At 43.9% G+C, this 25,196-nt stretch overlaps 1 protein-coding gene across 1 annotated transcript in view; it reads left to right on the forward strand.

The window, feature by feature from the left end:
- Positions 1-24,685, forward strand: part of RHOJ (ras homolog family member J) — a 60,609-nt gene extending 35,924 nt beyond the window's left edge. Inside the window, exons 2-5 of the mRNA XM_053980583.1 lie at positions 8,899-8,957; positions 14,347-14,511; positions 15,629-15,724; positions 16,990-24,685. Of these exons, the coding sequence (XP_053836558.1) occupies positions 8,899-8,957; positions 14,347-14,511; positions 15,629-15,724; positions 16,990-17,136 (467 nt within the window). The 3' untranslated portion in view covers positions 17,137-24,685. The remainder of the gene's footprint in view (positions 1-8,898; positions 8,958-14,346; positions 14,512-15,628; positions 15,725-16,989) is intronic.
- Positions 24,686-25,196: the final 511 nt, after the last annotated feature.

Genomic DNA, 25,196 nt, shown 5'->3' on the forward strand with positions numbered 1-25,196 from the left:
TCCTAAATATTATGCTAGAGTGATGGAAACATCAAAAATATTTGGTAGAGCTAAAAATATTTTTAAATCTATGTGTTGCCTTTTTTTTTTTTTTGTAATAGGTTTACACTACAGTAGTAGCCAAAATTTTGTTCTTTTATTCATCTCAATGTCACAGACAATCACATGGTCTCAGAAAAGGCATTTCACCTCCATCAGGATTAAGATAATATCCAGTATTCCTCATTGTTTAGGAACAATCACATTTTTTTAAGAACTTGATCAGGTTCTATCTAGTTATATTGCTCAATGCTACAGTTGTTGCTCTGTATTGCATTTGGATGGATTTAGTTCTGTAACTTTCAGTAAAGAGCAAAAAGACCTTCAATTAGATTACCGTTGAAATTCACACATCAGAGCCTATTTGCCCAGAAATTTACTACATTTATCTGGCAGTTATTATTGGTTTCTAACTCAGGAGCAGAACTTCCTTCCATGAGGACAGCGGATGGTGAACAGGGAGCTGAAACACTCAGGAAGCACCTCCCAGCCTGTGGCAGTGCTCAGCCCTCCATTCAAGACAGAAAGGAATCTAACAAAACACTCTCTTGGACACAATGTCAATTGCTCTTCAATTCCCCAAGCACTGTAATTATGTTTGCCTTTTCATGTTTGCATGCACGCCTTTTTGCATGCTTTGCTGGCATGCAAAGCCAGCATGGCTTTGTACAACCTGGAGGTCCCAAGAGCTCCCTCCACACTGTGTTACTGGAGAAACTGGGCATGGTTTTCTTGCAGAGACCCCAAGGATTCCTTGGACTCTGGTATCAGTGGAGCTGAATTTGTTCAAGGATTGATTAGCACAGCAATAATTCATGGGGATACAGGGGAAGTCCTCCAGTGCTGGTTTTACAAACAATGAGGTCGATGATTCCAATAAATCAACTTCATTCATGCTGTCTATAAATAAGTAATGTCCCAGACTGAGAAGAAGCTGGCTCAAGACATAGTGTTGTGCTTGTTCTGAAAGCTTTGGGAATTTGCATTCTCTTTCATCCATTTCTGGACCAAATTCATTCTGTTTCATTTTCCTAACCAACCTCCACTGCTTTTGTGTTCTATGTCATGTATGCTGGCCAGCGCTGAAGTCTGACTTCTCAGTGCATTTTGAAAGACTTAGAACATTTCATTTGAGCTGCTTGATTAAAAATTATTGGTGAACAGGTACATCTCCTCTGTTTGCTGTCTCTGAGTGGCAAATACCCAGCTGTGAAGAGCTGCATTGTTTCTTCCCTCAGGTTCCAAAAAAACCACAGAGCACAAGTTGTGAATCCTCCTCTAGGATGGCACCATCTACAGGAATCTGTTGCTGTTGCAGAATGGGACAATGGAGCTGTCATTTGGTGCCAGCCTTCTTCCCCAGGGAAGATGCAGCACGAGTCAGGATTGGGCATTTTCTCACTGATTCCACTGGAATCTTCAAACCTGTATGGACAAGGAAGTGAGGAGGTAGTGCCCCTTCGAGATAAGAGCCCAGGTGAAGAGCAGTCCCTAGAGGCAGTGGGGAGATTGAGAACATTGAGAAGTGTTTAGATATCATTTCTCTGCCCTGAAAATGTTCTGTTGAAAAAGCTTGTCACTGCATAGGCAACCTCAGTCTTCCCAAAGCCTCTAATGTTGACTTCCAAAAACCTTTATTGTTGACTTCCATGCTCTGGGATCATTTCAGGAGCATGGCTGTTCCCCTCCCCTTTTGTGAGATGTCTTCAGTGGGTGAGTTACAGTCTCCAGATTTTCCACTCAGCCACAGAGTTAAAAAAGAATGTAATAAAAAGGCTTGCAAATACAAAAGCCAAGAATGACTGGACTTTAGCCTTAAGAAAGGAATAAAGCACTGCAAGACTCATTAAATAATCAGGATAATCAACCAATGAGAGCTTTAGATGAGCCATTGGGGGATGACAGGTAGGAATAGGAAAGTCATGTTACCTCTGGCTAGATCATTAATGAAACCATTGCTAGACCACACTGTCTGGTCACAGCAACTGCTCAACAAAATATTTGGAAAACAGCTGCAAGAGTGATTCAAGAACAAGAAAATATGCCTTGTAGGAAGACACTAGATAAGCTATTTAGAGCAGAATAAATGATGCTATGAATCCTATCTGGCTTTAGAATCACTAAATGTCTGTGGCCTAAAGACAAAGCAGTGAATTCCTCACCACCTCATTAGACCAAGAGCTACAGGAGTGAAATCAGCTGAATCCCAGCCCTGGAGGCCTCTCTGTGCTCCCACCACAGGGAGCAGACTGGAAATGTTTTTCAGATATTGTAAATATCAGATGGGCAGAAGTATTTGCTCAGCAGAGCATAGATCTCATCCATTGATGAGGTGACAGGGAATAGTGAGGTTTACTCAGAGCCCTTCTTTTGGAAAACACTGGCTCTCAGAGGTCTGTGTGTGACTGGTGGTAGATGATTACAGGAGCAATTAAAAACATTTATTAAAATTTACATATAAATTTGGGCATTTAGGCCAATTACAGGGTAAAGTAGCATGCTTTTGACTTTCTTTTCAGAAGAATGTAGCTAAGCTGCAGGGTAAGTTTGGGGTAGAACATTGATTTGGCTGTAATCAAATCTTGTTTTGCATGAAGGAGGGAGTGGGGGAACATTCCTTGAGCATCAAATCACTCAAATTCCTGGAGATGACCTTTATGCATGGAAGTGAAGAGAGGCCTAGGCTGGAGTCACAGACCCTTGTTGAGCCAAGGGTCCTGTAACACCAGCTCTTACCTGCCCTGGCTGTGTTGGCCACGAAATATTGCAGAACTGCATTTCAGCCAAAGCAAAAGGGGAAATTTCCAAGGGCAACACTGCAAGTGAGGCTTCTGGCTAAAGTGGCAACCAGTCACAGAGCTCAGCTGAGCCAATTGTCATGGACTGGCCTGGATGTCTGTCCTTAAGGTCTTTCTTACTCTTTTTTTTGACTGTCTTCCTTTGGTGGCTGCTGGATTGTAGCATCCCCAGGGCCTTGATTTGCAGTTTCCAGAGCATTCCCAGCTTCAATTGCAGCAATGCAACTTCTTCTGAGGGGTGGTCCACAGCAACAGAAATTAAGTTTCCCAGACAGTGACCCAAACAAAATCAAAGCACTGTGTGACACCTAATCCCTGATTTTCATTTTCTCCACCTGGATTAGCCAAAGAAAGATATTCTGAAGAAAAATATTACACAAAATATGATTCAGAAATGCACATGAGGCACTTAAAAGGTGCTATGAAAATGCACTGCCCACATTCACTTTGTTCTCTGAAGGAATATTTAAAGCTCCTATTTCTTAAAGCCTGGGATATGTAGTTCCAGTTCAGTTACTTAGATGCCTGACCATTATGGGAACCAAAGGGAATAAGAGATCTGGATATCTTTGATCTAAATGTCTTTGAGATGTTTTTGAGTTTCAGTGCCTAGTTGGGACAGGGATCCTCAAATTCCAGCTGCAGAGACTTTTATTTAGGAGCTATGTGGTACAAAAAGAAGACAATTTATAAACCAGATTTTTGAAATCATTAATCTTCAAACAAACTCCTACCAGAACATTTCTGTCTTGTCTGGGGTAAGCTCCAGAGAGCAGAAGACATCTGTAGAGTGGAGGGGAATTCCCAGTTCATTACAAGAGATGTCACAAAACTGCATTCAGGAAGGAAGGAAAAATGTTACCCAGTGAGCAAGCACACAGTCAGTATCCCCAGGGACATCAGCTGCTGGAGAACAGACCACATTCACTGGATCAGTAACTTCACATCACAGAAATTACCCTGAAGGTGCCTTAGAAGGAACTTACTGACCAAGATCTGTCCTTTTGTCCATGTTCTGGTTTTATCCTTTTTCCCAGATGAAAAAGAAACAGACTTGGGCATTTCTAGTGCCAGCAGATCAACCAGAGCTGCAGTTGTTCTATTACTGGTGTCCATCTCTGGGAGTGTTCAAGGTCAGGCTGGATGGGGCATTGACCAACCTGGTCTCATGCCAGATATCCCTGCCTATGGCAGGGGGCTTGGAGCTAGACTGTCTTCCACATAGATTGTCTTCCACTCCAATCATTTCATCATTTTTAGATTATTCTGTGTTAAGTAACATGCACCAGGTACATACAATCATAGTGAACAGTCAAATGCACAGATTAATACCCAGGGCTTGCTGCCTAGGGCAGAAGATGGCCCTTGTGAAAGTCTGAGGCTTGAAGCAGTCTAATTTGCCCAAAACCATGAGAAAGTCTTTCCACCCAGGCAGGTGCCACCATCCCTGCTTGCTCACAGGCTCCTGGCTTCTTTCTCTGAAGCAGTTGTACCTTAATTTGTTGGCAGGAAGGCACTAGAATAAATAGATGACTTTTCCTGTCTGATGTCACATTAGACACTGCTTGGCTCCTGTGTGTATTCTGGCTGGTGCTTTCACAGTCTTTGGGCTCTGCAAGCACCTCTTCACTGGCATGGAAAAATTCCCCCTGATGTGCAAATCCACTCTGCTGTGCCACAGCTAAGTGTGGCTGAGATGTTGCATCCTAGCTTGGTGTCATACCAGAGATTTATGTGTTGCTTTGCTCCATTAATCAAACTGAAGATCTTCTGAGAATTCAGCAGACAATTTATGTCCCATTTCTGTCAGTGCAGTGAACATTGCTGCTGTCTAGCTGAAGGGCTCTTCCACAGGTGCAGTTCAGTCCCAAAAAGTTACCAAACAAAGCACAATGGGAGTTTGGCAAAGATTGGCCACTGACAGGTGGATCTGGGGCAATCTGGGCATCGAGAACATCAATTTAAATTGTCACACTGTCCCTAGAAACACACAAACTAAGCATGGATTTAAAAACAGAGCTCCCAGCTCAGACCAGTTCATGGTCCACACACCAGGTCCGTCCCACACAGTGTCCATCTGCACCTTGTCCTTCTGCTGTGGTGGTCAAGCTCTGTGTTGAGGTCCATTAGCAAAACCCCATACAAAGCCTTGGAAGTGACCTAAAATAGTTATTCAAACTCTAGTAAGCAATACCCAGCTAATTTATGACCTAGCAACCATTTTTAAAGCAGTGTTTTACACATTCTGCACTTGGTTAAAACCACCTGGTGAAGGGAGGGGAACATCTGCCCTGCTGCATCACCTGGTGCAACTGGAGAGAAATGAGGACCAGGACTGTGCAAATATTCAGCCTCATTTTACTGCAGTCTCTACTGCACACAGTGTTAAAGGCCAGGTTGTTTCAGTGCTTAATCAATACATCAATACAGTCAGTAAATGACAAGGAGAGTTCATATTTGTCTTGTTACTCCAAGACTGCTCATAAAGTCGAGTTCACAATCCCATAAAGGAGCCTGCATTACCCCAGTGGCTGGGAAGGAATTCCGCATTGGCTTCCCATAGGCCTGTCCACGGAGAGAACAGGAAAAGATAATAACAGGGTAAGTAAGAGTAAACTGGAATAAAGCCAAAAGTAAGGCCTACAAATCTAGCAGGGCAGTCTCAGCTCATAAATATGACCCACCAAGTGGCTACACTGAATAGACTTTTGCCTGACAGAGGCAGACTGATAAACTCGTGGTGTAAAAACACCATGAAGTTTTCACAGGCAAAAGCCATTTATTTCACAGGCAAAAGCCATTTATTTTCACATCTGTTTTGCCTGCTTGAAAGTGTGGTGGAAATTTTAGCACCAATACATTAACCTGGACATCACTGTTTCAAGAGCCAGGGATCATTTGATTTGCCAGTGTGAGCATTTGGTCCCCAATGCATTCAGAGCCAGGAATCCAAAGACAACACTCAAGCTTTAGCCAACAAGGCAGTTTTGCTGGGGTGGTAGCTGCAAATTCAGAGGTGATATGGGCAGGAAGAATATCTGATGATGAGACAGGTTAGAACAATCGAGAAGAAGAAAGAAAATATAAAGTTTGGTGGGCAAAAGAAAAAGCAGGGGAGGGGAAAAAAGGGGAAAAAAAGTAAAAAAAGGAAAGAAAGAGAGAAAAAGAAAGAGAAAAAGTAAAAATATAGGACTGGTGCCATGCAGAAATTCACGCAGGACCCATAAGGGACAAGATGTAGAAGCAGAATTAAAATGTGATATGCAAGCTGGGTAGGCTCAGGATGTATTTTTCCAAGAGCTCTTGCAATTCTTCTCCTTTGTGTGGGGGGAAGAGTAATGGTAGGACACCACCAATCTCTTTTTTCCCCCTCAGCATTTCCCAGAGGTGACCAGGAGCCAAACTGAACTGCACAAGCCATCAATCACTGCTCAGTGTGTGGCTCCACAGACCTGCTGCAAAACATCCACCGTGACTTCATGGACCACAAAGCACAGATAAGAGTCTAGGAGTTAAATCCTTCTGGCAGAGTGTAGCACACTCGAGGTGGACTGATCCTCTATCCAAACAGCTTCTCTCCAAACCATATTAATTACTGGAACACGGCAGCAATTTGTATCTGCACCAGGGCTTTTTGCCAGTGCAGCTCTCTCAGTCACATGCCACCAAGAAAGAGATGGGCCAGCAAAGCTTCACAGCAGAGTAAATTTCAGTGCAGCTTTTAAGTTTTTTAAGCACTGAAGATTTCTTTGCAAGCAGGACCCAACCCAGTCTGCCTGTGCTCAGGGTGAGCCAGCAGGAGAGGCAGAGCTGGATAACCCTGTTAGCACTGATGTGTGGCACATGTCTCTTCATATTCATCAGAAACATCAGCTGGCCTGCACCTCCATGTGCCTCACAGCTGTCCTAAGAGCATCCTGCTTTGGAGGAGCTCTGCAGGCTCCATGCACATTCCACCAAGGGCTGACAGTGCAACTGCTGTTCTGCAACTGCAGCCCTAGAGACCGTGTGTCCTCCTAAACACCACCTCGGCCAGCTGTGCACTGCAGCTGCAAAACTGCCTTCAGCTGGGGGGTACATCTTCCCACAGCTGGTCCTAGAGCAGAGTAAAATCTTCAGAGCAGGTCTGGTTCCTGCATTTCTTGGCACAAAGACAGATTGGAGGCTTGCCAAGGTTGCAACTGGGGGAAAAAAAACACATTTCCTGCTGCCTCCGGTGAGCTGTGCTGACCACCTGTAACCCCCACTGCTTCTGAGAAGGCAGCTAAGAAAAGCAGGAGTGTTGCCAGTAACTTACACAGTTCATGCCCCTGCTGGGGCATTCTGGGATTCCCTACACCACAAGAAGTTGAAAACCACAGCGCCAGGGAGGATTATTTTAAATTATTTTGTTCAAGTCAGGTTGAAGAAAGAGGATGGGGCATCTGGACTGTCTCCTGTCTGTGTTGGTGCCCATGTCCCCAGTCCTGTACTTGTTCCCTAAGCTCTTCCACCCTTGGGCATCCATGCCCAGTGTCCTTGAGTTCCCCTGGGAGCTGTGCAGTGCAGAGCTACCTCTGAGATGAGGAGAGGGAGCTCTCTTCCCTTCCCCACCTCCTGTTCCAGTGCACATCACAAGGCAGCCCCAGCAGTGGGTGAGTGCAGCCCATCCTGCTCTCATCAGCAAGTCTGGTCCTCACTGAGGCTTTGTACTTCCAGGATGTCAGGTTTGCTCTGTTTATGTGCTGACAGCACTACTGTGTCTCTGCAAGCAAATAAAGCTGCTGAATAGTCAGCCTGTCCAGTCACACTGGCAGAGACTTTCAGTCCAAGGGATTTCAAACAGGACATTGTTCCCCAGTGCAGGAGCTATTAAATTCCATAAATTTGTAGTTGCTTTTCTACTACAAATTTTATCACTAAACAAAAAAAAAAAAAAAAAAAAAAAAAAAAAAAAAAATCAGCAAGATACTGTGTGATGTTTTCAAGTCTCTCTCTTTTTTTTATTGTCCAAAATAACTATTACTCATTCCCAGCCCTCAGTAATTGCAAGTTGTGATCACCTGATGGGCACCAGTCTGAACCTCTTCCCCCATTCCTGACAAAGCTTTATGTTCATTCCTACGTTCTGCCACTTGTCCTCTTGTTTAAAAAAATTAATAGTCCATATGCTGTAACAATATCATTATTTTAAGCAACCTTCCTGACAAATGTTTGAAGGCTTCCTGTTGACTGATGGGTGGAACTGGACTGCTCCCCTTTCTTTCCAGTTGAGTAGTAATGATTTAAGCAGATTAACTGGTTAACTAAATGTCATTAACCCAGATCATGTCCTTTATACTAAATAACACCAGTTACAGGAATCAGCTAATAATGGGGTTCATCCAAAGGCAATGAGAAAACATTTTTGTCAATGTCAAAATTTGTCAATGGGCTCAAAATGAAGTTCAACGTGATTTCTGCTAAAGGAGTAAATACGCTGGAGGTGATCAACAAACTAAGCTTTCCTTCATTTGCAACAGAATGTGGTCAACATCCCTGAAAATATTCAAGCTCCTCTTCCTTCCTGTCCTTCAAATCATCCACCACATAGCCCCAGGTACTAAACACTGCCACTTCACCTGTGATGGCACAGGGCAGGACAGCTGCAGCTCACCAAACACCAGCCACTGCCAAATGCTTCATTATTTCACAGCCTGGAAGAAATAAAATAATAAAAAATCCTACCAACGATCCATGACCAACCCACCCCAATGCCTATGGTGGGGAGGCAGGAATCCTGTGCTTTCAAATCCCGGATATTCATTTGGTGGCTGCAGAGACAGGCAAATGTCCCCCTGTCCCTGGCCCCTGATGGCAGCAGTGTGTACAGCTCATCACCCTTGGCTGTCTGTACAGAAATAAGATCTTGTTTTTGCTGTGACTTAGGTTGCCTTCAGTTTGGGTTGGATAGATGTGCTGGGTTCAGGATGCCCAGCGGAGGGCATGTGCTAATGTGCCTATTGGCATTTTGGGATTGAAACACATCAAAATGAGCCCACTGGCCTGTGCATAAACAACATTTCTTGTTTCTCTCTTCCAGTAACCGTGACTGTGGGAGGACAACAACACTTGCTGGGTCTTTATGACACTGCAGGGCAGGTAAGGGATTGCAAAACATTTATTATTTTCCTTCCCCGTGGTTTGTTTGTTACTATCATACACTGGGGTTTGTTGTTGGTAATGTTCGTGGAGTTCGTTGGGGTTTTTTTCACAAATAATAACAATCGGGTTTGAGTTGTAATGGTTGAACTGCTCACTTTCTCCCTTCTGTTTTCATTCTGTTTCAGCAGTAAAATACACACAAATACACTCATCCCTAAGACTGTGTTTTGCCTAATCAAAAAAAAACAAAGCCTGATGAGGCTGTGCAACCCCCATATATCCACCTACTGCAAATACGATGTTTTGTGTAGTCAGTGTTTTCTTACCTTTACCACATGGTGGCATTGAAGATACAGAGAATAATTCCCATTTTCAAAATCAGAAAACTGGTATAATTCAGCACCAGTCTATCAGTCACCAGCTGTTGATGTTTTAAGTGGTAACTCAGCCAGATTTGCATCCATCCCGACATCCCAATGTTCTTCTCCCAGGACAAGGGTGTCCATTACAAGAGAGTCTGTATCCCAGGCTTACTACATTTAGAATGCTTTTGTTGTTTCCACTGTCCACACTCTGATATGGTATGATTGCACTCAAAGCTTGCAGAATAATTTCACCCCCCTAGAGAGGAGAAGAAATTATTTCTCACTGCTTTGGTCTGCCAGCAGAAAGGCAGAAGAAAGTACAGGGAGCAACACATTTTTTGTGGTGAAATTTCCCTCTCCTGACTCCAAATGCCAGTGAGTGACAAAATAAAGAAAGGGACATAGTCTGCACAGAAACCTTGCAAAAAATCATCTGCTGAGAGCAGAGGGAGCAGGTTCCAGGTTCCTCACAGACTGGAAATGTAACCCACATCCACCAGCTCCTCCAGTCACAGCTGACACTGAAGCCAACAGGAGAGAAAGCAGATTTGGGAACTTGCCTCACTCCCTCTGGGTTCCAGCAGCCCTGGATGCAGGGCTTTGCTTTCACCAGCAGCTCTTCTTGGCTGTACCACTTTTGGCCATGACTGACTGCTAAGAAAGGCACAAACAGTGCAGAAGGAGACTCTCCTGTCTGCAAAAGGCCATTTCTTGCAGAATATACTTTGCGGCATTATGCAGAGAGATCAAAAAACCCACAACAGAACAGACTGTCACTTCCAGAAAAACCTGCACTCAGCAGAACTGGGGCTTTGATGCTTTGGGTTTCACTTTCTTTAATTTTATTCTTATCATGTTTCTGTAGGCAACATCAGTCTTAGCTGCTTTGGTGGCCCTTACAGACCACACATCTTTCCTATCCACATGGTGAAAACAGATGATCCGAAAGCCAATCCCAAAATATGACCCAAGCCTTTGCCCCATGTCCAAAGCCTGTTCAGTCTTTTATTCTGTGTTCACAAACTCTGAGCTCAGAGCCTGTGTCACGATCCATCAGCCCTGCAAGCCTTTGCAAGCCAGACTGGAGTTATATTCAGTTCCAATTCAGTTTTCACCCCGTGCCTTAATATTCCTGCTTGTTTTGTAGGGCTGACAGTTCCACCTGCCACCCAGTTCCACAGCAACACCTCCTCTCATTTGTGCTCCTGAGCCAGAAGGAACACTCAGCTGTCTCTTTGACAAGCCTCACCCCTCCATCCATTCCTCATCATTTTGCCATCCCCTGCTTCAAACTAGACATTTCACCACCTGCCTCCAAACCCTTTCTCTAGCTCACCAAGCTCAGGTCCCTTCCAGACCCTGCTCCAGAGGACGTGGCCATCTAGCCAGGGCTCAGAGTGTGAATCAGCCCTTGATGACTAGATTGTCCCCGTGGAGGCTGGAGGGATGATGCTTCCCACATGCTCCAGTTATAACAACAGATCATCTGGGTTGTTTCCTCCCTCCTTCTCCTTGTGCTGTGTGGCTTTCCAAAGGCATCAGTGAAGTCATAGCCAGAAATAGCCCTTGACACTGCGATGCTATAAAACATATGCTAATGAAATAACAATTGAAAAATGTACTCCTGCAGCAGGACCCTCTGTCAGCCTGAAGGGAGAGCTGGCAGAGACCCCAGATTTGAGGTATCTGGCTTTCTGTATCCCTGGCACAAATGGTCCTAGGAGGAAAAAACTGTGGTCTTTTTGCTGGGCTGGACTCAGGTGCAAAATGCTTTAGCAGAGTGTACAAGAGATCAGCACAGCAACAACACAAAAACAAAACAAAACAAAACAAAACAAAACAAAAGAAAGGCAAAAAAAAGCTGTTTTGCTGCATTTTTGGGGCCCAAACACTGCTGAACTGATGGCCAAGATGGAGGGGAGGGTGCAGCACCAGCTGATCTTGGCTCTGGCAAGTCACAGGCAAATAACTGAGCAGGGCCAGGTCCGGCACTGGCATTTCCAGAACAAACCAGTGGCCAGGCAATGTTAACTGGGAAGCCTCAAGCTCCCTGAATAGCAGGCAGCAGAATGCAAGCACGAGCTGGGAAAATAAATAAATAAAAATAAATTATTGATCAACCACAGCCCAAGCCCACAAGGACTCGAGTTCCTTCCCAAACACGGCTGTCACTCACTGCAGCACCCCTCCCTGGATACCCACACAAATGTTCAGTCCCTTTTTTACATTATTTGTGTGGTTGACCATCTCTGAAAGAGAAATGACCCAGTAGGGCTGTCTTTTCTAAAGGTCCATTGCAAGGTTTTATTTTATTTTTTATTTTATTATTTTATTTTTTATTTTATTTTTTGCAAGGCCATCAGACCTTCTCCTGGAGAGCAGGTACAGAGAAGGGGTCCTTGTCTGATGTGGTCTGGAGGATCCTGTTCATGTACAGGAGCCCAGATTGACTCTTATCCATGATATTTGTGTTTTAACCTGTCTGTGAAAAATCCCACGTGCCCCAGTGGGAGGTGAGACCTCTGCTATGAGATGCATGGCTGTCCCTGCTTACAACTTATATAATGCTCTATTATATAGCTCAAATCAGGAATGCTCTTCCTGGAAAAGGATTTTCTAGGGATTCGGAAGGAACAAGCAAAATAAAATGAAAAGCAGGCTCCTGGAGCTGTCACAGTCAAGCAGAGCGCTCATGGTTTTAATCTGTAGTTTTAATGGTACAGTAAGTCCCAGCCCCTCTAAATATGCACGTCTGGAATATTGAAACTAGCTATATTTAGCCAATTTCTTCCCAAAAAGCCTAGATGAGGATTCCTTGAGGCTTGCTGCCACCACGTGGCTGGTTCAGGAGCTAAACCAAAAACACAGCACGGCTCTTTGCCAAGCAGCCGGTATCAGCCCGTGGTGGCCGTGCCACAATCAACCTCAGGTTGGATGTCCTGGGTTAAAATAATGTCCCATAATCAGGCCAGGCTTTTCTAACCCACAGCATCCACATAAAATTCTCTCTACAATGCAATTTCTCCTCTGATCCCATCACCTTGGCATCCACTTTGTCTCTGTTAAGCTCTGCTGGGAGCTGGCTGCCATCTCCAGAGCCTTGGATAAATCTCCTGTCACTGACTTTGCTTCTTCATGAACTGCATCGCTGGTGTACCCACAAACATCTCTGAGAGGTTTTTTCCTGCTATTCCTTGAATGTAGAGAATCCACTTTCTTGGGAGGTGATACATCCAAACACCTCCTCTTGTAAATCCTTCTTCAGATCCACACTTTCAATGCCACTGGAAAGACACAGTTATTCCACTTGAAAAATACTCTGGTTTTACCCCAAATACTGTGGCTGTGAGGGCTGGAGGTAGTAAATAAGAATTTATTCTTCCTGACAAAGTGGGTTTGGGACAATAAACATCCAGTTAGACAAAACAAAACATTTTGTTTGTGTTTTAGGATGCTTTTTTAAACTTTTCTTTCATGACACAGAGCTAAATTTGGGCTCACGCTTCCTTTCAGAATAAATAATTAAATTTTAGGGGATTTTTTTAGAAACAGTTGGTGCAAACTGGTTTTGAGCAATTCATTTGTATATTTTGGAAAGTAGTGTTGATTCAGAAGGAGTCTGAGTCAATTTATTAGTATATAGTCAGTGAAAAAGAGACTTCAGAAAGGTGATTTGCCAGTCTCACTTCACAATTAAGTCCTCTCATTTGTTGACCCAATCAAAGCAAGGCAGAAGTAAGACTGAACTAAAACATCATCTACTCTGACACACACTGATACAGTCCTGCATCACTTTCTCCTGCAGGACAGGCAGCAGCTTACATTGTTCCTGCCCCTAATGTGGGTTATGCCTGCCTAAAATAAATGTTCTTGAGTCTGAGAAACAGCACCCAGGTGCCTTTTTTCCCCCCTTTTATTAGCCTTATTTCCTTTTATTAACTAGTCTGCATCTGCAAAGCAAATCACAGCAGTTGAGTTTTCACACAATTATAACCAAAAGTGACCAGACTGCAGAGATTTGAGACTTGTCCACAATGCAGAAACTCTAAACTGCAGATCTACATCACAGTCAGGCTTGACAGAAGCACGTATTGCTGTTTCCCACACTCCAACTTTGTGTTCCTTCCCCCTTTTTTAATTCTAGGACCCCTATAAAAGCCTTTGGAACACATGTATCCTCTCTAAAAAACATCTGTTTCATTGCACTGAGGTTTTCAAACAGGTTTCATTGAACAGTACCCACCAGACAGCTACAAATGCTCCCACTGTCAGAAAGGGCCAGGCTATCCCTTTCACATGGGTTGCAAAACCTCTGCTTGCTCTCAGCTTCTCAAGCCTGAAAACAGACCTAAATTCTTCCTTGAAACTCAGCTATCAAAGCCAGCTCATGACATATCACAGCTGTGATTTGAGTGTTTGAAAATTCACCTTCTTACCACTAGCCCATGGAGAAAACATCTCTCCTTCCACCATCCATGGCCTGTGGAAACACTAAATCACCCACAGTGAGTACCCAGGTACTGCAGGCTGGATTTGATCTGCTTTCAGGATGAGTGTCTTCTGCTGGCTGGCACATTGCTGTGCACCATGCAGGACTCTTCAGCATCACCTTCTGCACCAACATCTCCACAGACAACACAAACAAGACTTGTTCACACAATCACAGGGTGATTGAGGTGGAAGGGACCTTCAAAATTATTTAATTACACACACACACACACACACACACACCCCATCAGGGATAGGGACACCTTTCACTAGACCAGGCTGCTCACAGCCCCATCCAATGTGGCTTTGAACAATGCCAGACACGGGGCATCTTGCAGCTCTTTTTGGTAAAATGCTGATAAATCATCACCCTTGTCCTGTGAGCGGTGATTTCCCCCCACCTCCAGCAGCCACCTGGAGCTTAGAAGTGTGAATGAGTATGGACAGTGCTGGCCACTTCATCAAACCCAACATGACACCCCCACTTGCAGTCATCCCCTCCTTGTGACACTCTTGCTGTTGTCCCCTGGCAGGAGGACTACAACCAGCTGAGACCCCTGTCCTACCCCAACACAGATGTGTTCCTGATCTGCTTCTCCGTGGTGAATCCTGCCTCCTACCACAACGTGCAGGAGGAGTGGGTGCCCGAGCTGAAAGTCTGCATGCCCAACGTGCCTTACGTCCTCATAGGAACACAGGTAAAGCTTCTGCTGAGCATCTGGAAAGGTTTCCTATTGAACTCATGGGAAATTCAGCCAGATTTTCCCATTAGAGGAAAATTCAGGGACTGGGAATGGAATCCAACGTGCAGGTGTCCAGACTGGCAAAGCTCATCCCATCTTTTTATTCAAATGTATATTAATGTGGCAACAAGTCAAATACCTATAGGGAGAAAAGTTTTTATACAGGTCTCTAATGAGGAGGAAAAAAAAACATCAAAGTTTGTGGCTAGAAGCTGAAGCTAGACTTCAAATTAAATTTTAAGAATGGGAGCGATCAGCCAAATGACATGGGAAGGAAGTAGCCTCCCTTCATGCTTTTGCATCAACATTACAACTGGTGACTCACCATCCTGCTTGTGTTACAGTGATTGTCAGACTGAATGATCAAACCCCTTTATTTTGGCCTTAAAATCTATTAATCTGTCAAACAAATAAAAATGCCTTAAATATGGGTTTGTTAGCAAAGTGGATAGAGATTGTGAGGGTAGGGATTTAATCAAATGGAAAATGTCAGAGCACTGGACAGTAACCTAAGTCAAATTAGAGAAACAGATCAAATTCTGGTCAAAACCAAAATCTTCATGCCACAGGAAAGGCAAATAATTCAAACACTGGCTTTGTTTTCTACCCTGGAATAATCTAAAACACCCATTTAAAAATAAAAGCATTATCCTTTGGATCACACAGTCTGAAAATGGGCAGGTTTGAAATGCCAGAATACTTCACTTTGATGTTTTCCGTGGAAACAAAGGATTTGTTTCAAGTCAAACTGAGCTGTGTCTGTCTGGCCTGTCAGGGTGGGGTTTGGGTGATGCAGTGCAGGGTTGCAGCAGCTTCCCCTGCCAGTGGAGTTCTTTCCTGTACCACACCCATCTGAGCTGCTGCCCAATGACCTGCAAAGGAGAGCTAATTTATGGTAAACTGAAAAAAAAACCAAACAAACAAACAAAAAAAAAACCCTTAAAAAAAATTAAAAAATAAAAAGGTAAGTAAATGTATCACCTGAGTTGAGGAGTGATAGAAATGCCCTGATGTAAAGCCATGAGTATCTGCCTCAAGAATTACAGCACAGATTTTGTGTATTTTGCACTAGATTGACCTCCGGGATGATCCCAAAACTTTGGCACGGCTGCTGTACATGAAGGAGAAACCACTGACCTATGAGCACGGAGTGAAGCTGGCAAAGGAGGTAACAGCTTCTTCTGATGCCACCTGAAGCTGATTGATCACAGGTTTCCACTGGGTTTCTTTCCTTCAAGGCTCCCCCAAGGTCCCTTGGCACCAGAGATTGAAGCCTCTGTTCAAACAGGCTGGACCCAGGCACACCTTGTGACCCCTGAGCCTGCACTTCTGCTGCAATATCAGTTAGAACATAGAATATCCTGAGTGGGAAGGGACCCAAAAGGACAACCCCAAAAATCACACCATGTGTCAGAGAGAATGGTCCAAACACTTCTGATCTCTGGCAGGTGCCGTGACCAAGCTCTAAGAAAAGCATTGAGGAACACAGGGCAGCAGGTGGCAAATGGGCATCAAAGCAGATTCTATTGCTTGTTTTATCTAAGTCAAGTGTTTCTTGCTCAGGGTTCTGCCAGGAGATGCATGTGGCAAACCCCTCCCTGCAGTCAAGCCACCTCCTGTCAAAATCCTCCCTATCCCTTACAAAAGCACAGACAAGTGGATTCCCACTTATCCATTGCACTTCAGGCAGCAGAGAAGGTGCTCCCAAAGTTTCTGTGGGATTGTACATTTCTCCTGGAAAGGCAGGGGGTTAGAAGCACCCTTCAAGCCCTAGGGTGCAGGATTCTGGATCCTGGCCTTGTCCTTTTATAGGCTGCAAGTGCTATTATTGTCCCTGGCCCTCAAAACCAGAGCATCCATGAGCAGAACAAGCTGAATAAGCCACAAGGTTGCTGAATAAGCTGAGGCTGCTTTCCCAGGCCTCTGCGGGTGTTTGTGTCATGCCAGCATACCCAGGAGACTCCCATCTCAAAATGATGCTTCCCCATTCCCAGAAGCCAGCTGGAAGCCCTCCCCAGGTAGCAGCTCCCTGGGACAGGGCGAGGCAGGACACGAGAGTGACAGTCCAGGGGAGAAGAACCAAGTGTGTGAAGGGGTTCAGCTACAACCCAGAATTTCCTCAGAAGCTTCCCCAGCTGCACAGGCAGGAGGCCAAGCTCCTGGTCCAGCCCTCAAATATGGGTGCAGCCTCCTTCTCTCTGGAGAGCTGTGCAGGGAATTCACCCCCATCTGGTGAGATACTCATGTTGATGCTGATTCCAGCTCTCTTGCTCAGGATAACCATGTGAGCTTGTGCCTTCACCCCACAGGCAGCCAGACACAAAACAGAGAAATGGTCTGACCCCTTTCTAAATGTAGAAAGATGCTGGAACAGCGTCACTCTGTGTCTCCCAGCAGTGGATACTCACTCTCATTTTCCCTCCTCTCTTTCAGATCGGAGCCCAGTGCTATCTGGAGTGCTCAGCACTCACACAGAAAGGCCTTAAGACTGTTTTTGATGAGGCAATCATGACCATCTTCCACCCCAAGAAGAAGAAGAAGCGCTGTGCAAAGTGCCACCGGTGCTGCACCCTTGTGTGACGTCCCCCAGGAAGCAGAGCCAGCTGAGTTCAGTGCAACCAAGCAGGTTAGAAAGGCAATGAAGGCCACAAACAACTGAAATGGGGAGCATGACCAGAAAAGGGTCCTTCTTACCCAAATATAGGAGCTCTCCATTCTGTGAAACTTCCAAGCTGTATCACCCTTGGCCAACTCCTGTCTCTGTGCTTTCCTAACCCTCCAGAGCTGTTTTGCAGCCTGTTCCCACTGCTGCAGACTGCACCAACAGAAACCAGGATGCCTGCTTGGCTCCCCACCTTAGGAATAAGGTGAAGGTGGCTTGTGACAAAACAAAGAGCTAAAGACATCAAAAGAAACAGGAGAAACTCCTTTTGTGGCCTTAAGTAAGAATTGATCAAAATTAGGAATTTGCAGTCCTTAGGAATTAAATCTGAATTGACTGAAAGCACATGGAGATCTGTAGAAATCTAATATGTAAGATATACTCTATAGGTAGGATGTACTTTAAAATTGCTTTTCTTTTATAAGACTTGGTAGTTCAGGAGATACTTTAGTTTGTTCAAACCACATGGAAGCAAAGGTGGAGTGATTCCAGTTTGTTTTCACTTAATGGTGAAACTTCACAGCATCAGGATGTTGCTGCACCCAAGCTATCAAAATGGATCAACATTTACCTCCAGACTCAAGGAATGTTCTTACAACTAAAAAAAAAAATGCAAATAACTGTATTTTTACAGAGGAATGTTCAGGCTGAGCCATGTTTCCGTAAGCTGGGAAAGGAAGCACAGAGTTGTAGCATTAATGTACTGAAACAAAGAAATTCTGCCACCAAAGAATATTGCCCTAGACATGAAATAGCAGCATGGAACAATCTCTCTTCCAACTGAGAACAAGAATGAGACACATTGCCATGGCAACTGAGAATTTACCTTATAGATCAGCTGGATTTCTACATCTCACCCAACAGCCAAGAATAGAAAAAAAAAAAACAAAAAAAGCCAAAGGTCATACCGACTTTAAGTGCTTTGAGGTGATCCAATTGCCTTAAAATTATCCTTTTTTTATGAAGTATTGCTGTAAAAAAACTCATCAAAGTGGAGTTGTGAACTTGTTGACTTTTTGTAAGCCTCCCTCCTCCCATTCGTTTCTTCTCTCTCTGCTCCCATTTTTCCATTCTCACAGAGAGTGCTGTTCCACAGTGTGGCTGCAGTCCTCAGGAGTGGACTTTTCCACGAGTGGCAGCTGATGGGCTGCAGCCAACAGCATGGAGATGAGAAGCCCAGCCCATAGGGGAAGGGAAGCTCCTGTGATCTCCCCCTGCTGCTGGGGAAATTGTGCCTTGTCACTAAAGCCTCTCGCAGGACCCTGCAGCTTTGCACATCACAGCACACAGACACTCAGAGGTGAACTCAAGGGTGTCTTGTTACTTGCAGCTGCCTCTGGGCGCCCTGGCAGTGCCACGAGACTGTCTTGTCATGGATTTCATTCCCCAAGCAGGAAATCCCAGCACCAGCACACACAGATTTGAAGATGTAACTCCTTGCAGAAGCTGTGTCTGTAGCCAGCGTGTCCAGAAGTGCCAAGAGGGAGCAAGTGACAGCAGTGGGACAACAGTCCCAGCCCAGGGACACGGCCCTGCTCCCCTCTGTACCTCATCCCACGAGGCTGGCAGCCCTTGGGAAGCACGGTGTCCTGACTGAAAACACACCTGTCACCAGACAAACCAGGCAACTCCAGACCTGCTGCTGCCCAGAGTGACTGCAGCAGGGCCGTGGGAGCAGCACCCAGGGCACGTGGAAGGGACAAGCTTGGTGCAGTGCCCAGTCCTGCATCAGGACCAGGCTCATGGATCTGAGCTCCTCCTCCAGCACAAATTCAATTTCATACAATTGGATTAAATTGGCTTGGAAGGGACCTCAAAGATCCTCTAACTCCAACCCCAGTTTACCATGGACAGCTACAGAAAGCAGCTCTGACACCCCAAAACATTTCCAGGTAGAAATCAACAGTTCTCTCTGACAAAAGCCGTCAGACTCGAAGCAAATGCTTTGCTCTTTTTTTACCCAGTGGCTTCCACTCACCATCCCTTTCCCCTTGCACACAAACATGGATGAAAACACAGCTGTGCCATACCCAAGACAGACAAGTTCCCCTCATTGCTGGTGACTTTTTGTGCATATTTTCTGTTTGGTTTTAATATGTCCCAGGCATTTACTTCAGATGGCCTGGCTGCTAAAGCCCAGCTCAGAGTGAGGTGCAGGGGTCCATGCCATGCCACAGAGTTTGTGTCCATCCCCAGGCAGAGCAGTGAGTGTTCACCTCAACAGGACACTGTCTGTCAGCTGAACTGTAACATGTAAAAATATATTAGAGGAGTCTGAGGAGAACTAGGCATGGATTGATTGAATAAATTGATATTTAGGCTTACAACATGACTAGAAGTCCACTGAAACAACAACAACAAAAAAGCCTTTAACAGATTTCAGGGAAATTATATCTGCATTGTGCTGCCTTTTACTTCAGTGGCAATTAATTAGGATGATGGGTTTAGCTCATGTAGGTTGCTGGAGAGTGATGTATGAGTCTCTGGTGGAAGAAGGTGAAGTCTGGTTTAGCTGAAGCACAATGCAAATGCTCAGGTTGGAGATGCCTGGTTTTCTTAGAGCTTTAAAAAATGTGGAAATAGAGGAAAGAGAAAATCCAGAGTGACAGCTAAGTTCATCCTAACCCAAGGAGCACATTGGAAAAGTGAAATGGAGCACTCTGGCATGCATCAGGGAATGCCACAAATAATCAAATTGGTTTTTTGCCCGCCACTGAGTACCAGGGGTGATTGTTAATCTTAATGGAACGGCATAGGATCGGCAGTAAAATCAAAAATCAAGTGGGAAGTTGTAGCATTAATGTAACTGCAGTGGTTTGAGGGAAATAACCTACAAAACATATGGTGATGGAGAAGCTAAAATGCTGCTGTCCTAATGTCTTAAACTGCAGCATCCTGAACAAATCATTGCATAGAGGAAGTGGATAGAAAAGTGTTAATACACATAGAAAAAATGTTAAGGCTAAGCAGGGGTTTCTTTGCACTTACAAAATGGAGCATATCAAGCTTGTGAGGCAGTACAATTTCAAGTTTTTCAAATTGATTTTGAGCAAAATTTGAATTCTGGGAGCTGCAAGAGAGGGACAGTGGTCACAATCCGCTGAGAAATGGCATCTGCACTCCATTTATTTTAAATTTTCTTCCAGCAAAATGAATGTTTTCTGAAAAGCCATGTTTAATGCAGGTCCCATAAACATTACTCCTGTGTTAGGTTATGTACACACACCTGTCCATGAAATGTGGCAATTTCTCAAGGATCTGCCCTGTTACACTATTTTTTGGGAGAGGCAGGGACAGCACAGGCTAAGAGGCTTTAGAAAGGGATTGTAGGCAGATGTAAGGAGAGTCATTGACTATCTGGCAAGTCATACCTAATGCCTTTTTTAAAAGCAGCAGATGGTGTGTGAACAGGCAGTAAAGCTTATTTTCAGAAAAACCACAACACCAGACATAGTGCAAGTGCAGGCATCAGGCCACAGATACATACTTCAAGTTATTTTTCAGGCACCATTAGTAATAAGGAAAGAAAATCAATAAAGGACTGCCAGGTGAAAGGAGATGGGTTTACTCACTGTGAGATGAGCTAGAAATCAGATCCCAATTTCACCTTAAAAAGAACACTGTTAAGGAGAGTCATAAAGGTTAGAAACCATCCCTGGAACTTATTTGACAACGTCCCCTTAATGCAGCTGATGTCAAAGCCTTTTCTGACAGACCTGCCTTTGCTAAGAGTTTGCTGTCATTTCAAAAGCACTCACAACTTACAGGAAACCTGCTGGATCCTGTAAAACTCATCTCCTTTGGCCTCTTCTGAAACCTTCCTGTTGTACCGAGAGTTCTTTACCTGAAGCTGCATTTTCAAAGAGAGTTCCCAACATGTTTTAATGCAAACCCCTGCAATGAGATATTAGAGGTATTTGAGAGAGATCTCAATTCATCAGAGAGCTGCTACCACATTAAAACCACCTACCGGTGCCTCTGCCCTTCAGAGCCCTGTGAAAACACCAGGACAGTGGAACTGGGACAGTCCTGCCACTTCCAGCATGACTTGAAGGAGGTCCCACAAAAACTCACAGTTTGTCCTGTGCTTCCCAGAGCTCTGAAAAGTTGTGGAGAAGGCAGAAACAAGGCTCTAATCCCACTCAGGTCCATTCTCATTTGTTCAACTGGAAATATGTCCTGTGTAGGTTCAGAATTCACCCCAAGCCCATTATGACAATCAAAACAATCATTTCAGCAGCTGACGTTGATATTTGTCACCTTTTTTCTCTTTTGAAGCATTCAGAGCATTCAAAATAGACACAGAATTAAATATAGCACTGCATCTAAATATGAAATAAAGTTATTCCACATACTTTTATTAAAGGGACAGATTTTGGCAGTCCTCCTCATACTGAAGAGAATCTCTCTTCACAAGGAGCTGTCTCCAAGTTGTTCATGTCTCACTCAATCCCACTGGCACTGCTCAGGTCATGAGGGAGGCTGATTGGTGATCCATCCTTGCAGTTTAATTACCAGAAAACCTCTGCCAGCTGCTCTAGTGGTGGTGGCCTGTGTTCTCTTGAATCCCTTCAGGAGTGGTGACTCAATCACTTCCCTGGGCAGCCTATATCTCCCTTCAATTCATATATGAGAGATGCCCATCTGCTTTTATAACTTGCTTAGAGCCCGTGACCTTTTCCTGTACCTTTTTTTCCCCAAGTGACAAAGCAAATACCTCTTGACTCACCACACGGAAACCTCATCTGGATTAAAAATAATTTGCAGTGGCATCAATCTGTCTCAGGCCAGGATTGTCTAAGAGCACATTTGTCTTCAACAAAGCAATCCATATGCTCACATTGGCCCAGGGACTATTTTTTAAACAAAGAGGTAGAATGTAGGAATGTGGCTGCACATGCCTTTCTCCATGTATTTTCTTTTTCCCTGAGGAGGACCTGTAATGTTGTTTTATCCTACATTAAAAAAAGGAAAATCTGGAAATAACAGAACATTTTGTTGGTTCACAACTCTATAGGACTGGAGGAGCATCTGCTGTGACAGGAGGTGAGCATGGAGTGACCTACGTCAGATAACTTCTTGTCACATTTGAGCTCTTTGCAAAAATGAAGACAAATTTCCACTATGAATGTTTATTTTCCTCCTTGTGAATAAAGACCATCTGAAAGCAGGAAAAAGCCTCCCACTGATTTTGGTAGTGGCTTGTGATCTCAGCTGTCTTCACCTATCAAAACAAAACAGGAATAGAAATATTTTTGCATCAAAAAGTCAGGACAAAATCACCAATTAGAAGTAATGAATGCAACAGAATCACTTCTTCTTCGGGGGAGAGCTGCAAAATCAGGGCCCAGAGCAACAATTAGTCAGTTTGATCCTAAACCTTAAATTTAATTTTAAGATGTTATGGGGACGCCCGTAAGTAGAACAGCAACAACAAAAACTCTTCAAATTCTCTTTTCTTTGTTTCAGTTAAAGCTTTCAGAAACATGGGAACAAAAATCTGTTCTCTTGGGCCATTTCAGGAGCCGCATCACAACAGCAAAAAGAGTCAGAAGCTCATTGTAAGAGGAAAATTAGTTCAGAAACCCAGAGCAACAAGTAAAAAATCATGTGAATTGCTGTCAGTGGTGAAAAATCTCTTCAACTTTGAAAATATGGATCCTCATCCCTTTTCAGATTGTACAGACCATAATGCAGTGTTTGGCTGCTTCTAACTATAATGGTAGGGTGGGGTTTTCAAGGATGCTCTATGTTGGCATCATTTCAATTCTGAAGAAAGCAGTGGAAAATTTCAATGGGGTCCACACACGACTAATGTGGAAAATGTTTGAGAGTCTTTATATTTCCTCCTTTTCTGACCTTTTATTTTGGCTGACCAAGCTTTGAGCACACAGATACACTGAGCCAGGTCCAAGAATCCTTTATACCTTCTGGCAGCTGGTTAAGGACTCCTGAAAGGAGTTGGGGCATCTAAAGACTTTGCTGATCTCACCTTTGGAGGCTGGATCTGAAAAGCCTCAGTTCAACCACTACTGAGCTGAAGATGAAAGTTACATTTTATTAACAAGACATATGGTTATCTTTGCTTAAAGACCCTAAACTCATTGCTGTCACTTAATTTCATCTCATGCCCTTCAGGACACCAGATTTGATGTGGTTTTGCTGAAGATCAGTTTGAGCTCTCACTGATACCAACTCTGGTGAATTTTGACTTTGATTGGAGGTTAATAAATTCAGAGTAAACAGCTGTCACCAGTCTACAGTTTCCAGATCTTCCAACACAACATTTGTTCGTATTGATAACATGCAGAAAAATTTGTCTGATGTCTGTCAAAGTAGTTTGTGGGTAAATCATATCCAGAGTGTGGCTATCATGTCGTCTCTCTCAGTATTTTTCCCCTAAATAGGCAGCTGCTCTAACTGCATCACAGACCTGGCAGGCACTGAACTGCTCTGTCAGCACGGAGCAAATGAGCCCAAACTCTCCCCAAGCTTGTAAATATTAATTCACTAACAAGCAATAACAAAAAGTTATGTGAGAGGGGAAAGACACTGCAAAGTCTTCTTCACTCATGAGCAGAAGTGACCCAGGGTGCCAGGTGGGAAATGCTACAGAGGAAGACATGGTGTGGTGTCCCTGATGCCCCAAAAAATATGGATTGAGCCTGGTGAATGGGTTGGGAGGTGCCTCCGTGGAGTCACACCTGGGTACCTGGGGCTCAGCAGCACCTCAAGACTGGGAGGACTTCAAAGAAGGCTGCAGAGAGGAGCAGGGAGATGGAGTGTGAGGACAACTGAATCCAGTTTAATGTGTCATGATGTTGATGCACTTCTACAAATATAAAAATTTCACTGCACAGAGATTCTCTGCTCCCCCAAGAACACAAAGACAAGGACATTTCATTCCTTTCTTTTTGTGCTTACTTAATAGTAGTACTTAAAATTACTCCTTAAAAATGCGTAGAACTAACAGTTCAACAAGTTATTCAGATTGAGTTTGTGAAGCAGATGTAATGACCTCAACAGAAATCAGGACCTAACTCATCACCAATCAGGTTTTAGCCAGTTAGGAGAAAGAGTCACTTACTTGATGTGAGCAACTGAATTTTTCTCTCTTAAAACTTGCTGTGTGCAATATTGCTGGAATATGGGGCTGGTGAAACCAAAGGATGGGCACTAAAACAGTATGTCTGACTTTTGAGTGGCATGCCTTTTTTCCAAAGATTAACCAAATCTTCAGAGTTCAAAGCAAAACAATTTCAAACCAAGAAAATTCAGTTTTCAAGCAAATGCATTCTGCATAGTTTAAAAATCATGTAAACACTATTAATTTCCTATTTACAGCACATAATTCTGTACTCTCTTGTTTATCATCTTTTAAACATGTAATTACTGTATATTGTAATGCACATTAATATCGTTTATTGTACATAGTTTATTTTAACAAAATAAATGTATTTCAAAGTATTTTGACAGCATCCTTTTGGGAAGGTGTGCTGTTGTGTTTATTTTCCCAGATGTTAAATCACGTGCATCTTTCAGGTAGGAAAAACACCTACCAACACATTGGCAAGGAAGATGATGAGCTGTGCACCCTGTGGTCCAGCAGCCAGGGCAGGTAGAGTCAAGAGGGAAAGTTAAAGGCTCATGGTGATGAAGAATTTACAGGAGGAAAGACAGCCCTGCTGGTCTGGAAATAAGAATATAACTGGCTCCAGTCTTCCAGGGGTTCAGTGCAGAGATGTGGATCTGTTTTTTTAAAAAGTAACAAAATTAATTACCCAAAAAAAAAAAAGTGCCTTTGTTGCCCAGATGTTCATTAAAATTCGTTTCACGACCAGAAGCAATCTCATTGACCAGCTGGTCTGGTCTTCAAGTTAAGCCTAGAAATCCCACCATTCCTGAACAACATCCCTCATCTTGTTTGGACCAAAGCAAGTTTCACCAGAGGAAGGCTCTTTTCATGTTTCTGCAGCTT

The sequence above is a fragment of the Vidua macroura genome, chromosome 6 (genome assembly GCF_024509145.1).
Source record: "Vidua macroura isolate BioBank_ID:100142 chromosome 6, ASM2450914v1, whole genome shotgun sequence".
NCBI classification, from domain to species: Eukaryota; Metazoa; Chordata; class Aves; order Passeriformes; family Viduidae; genus Vidua; species Vidua macroura.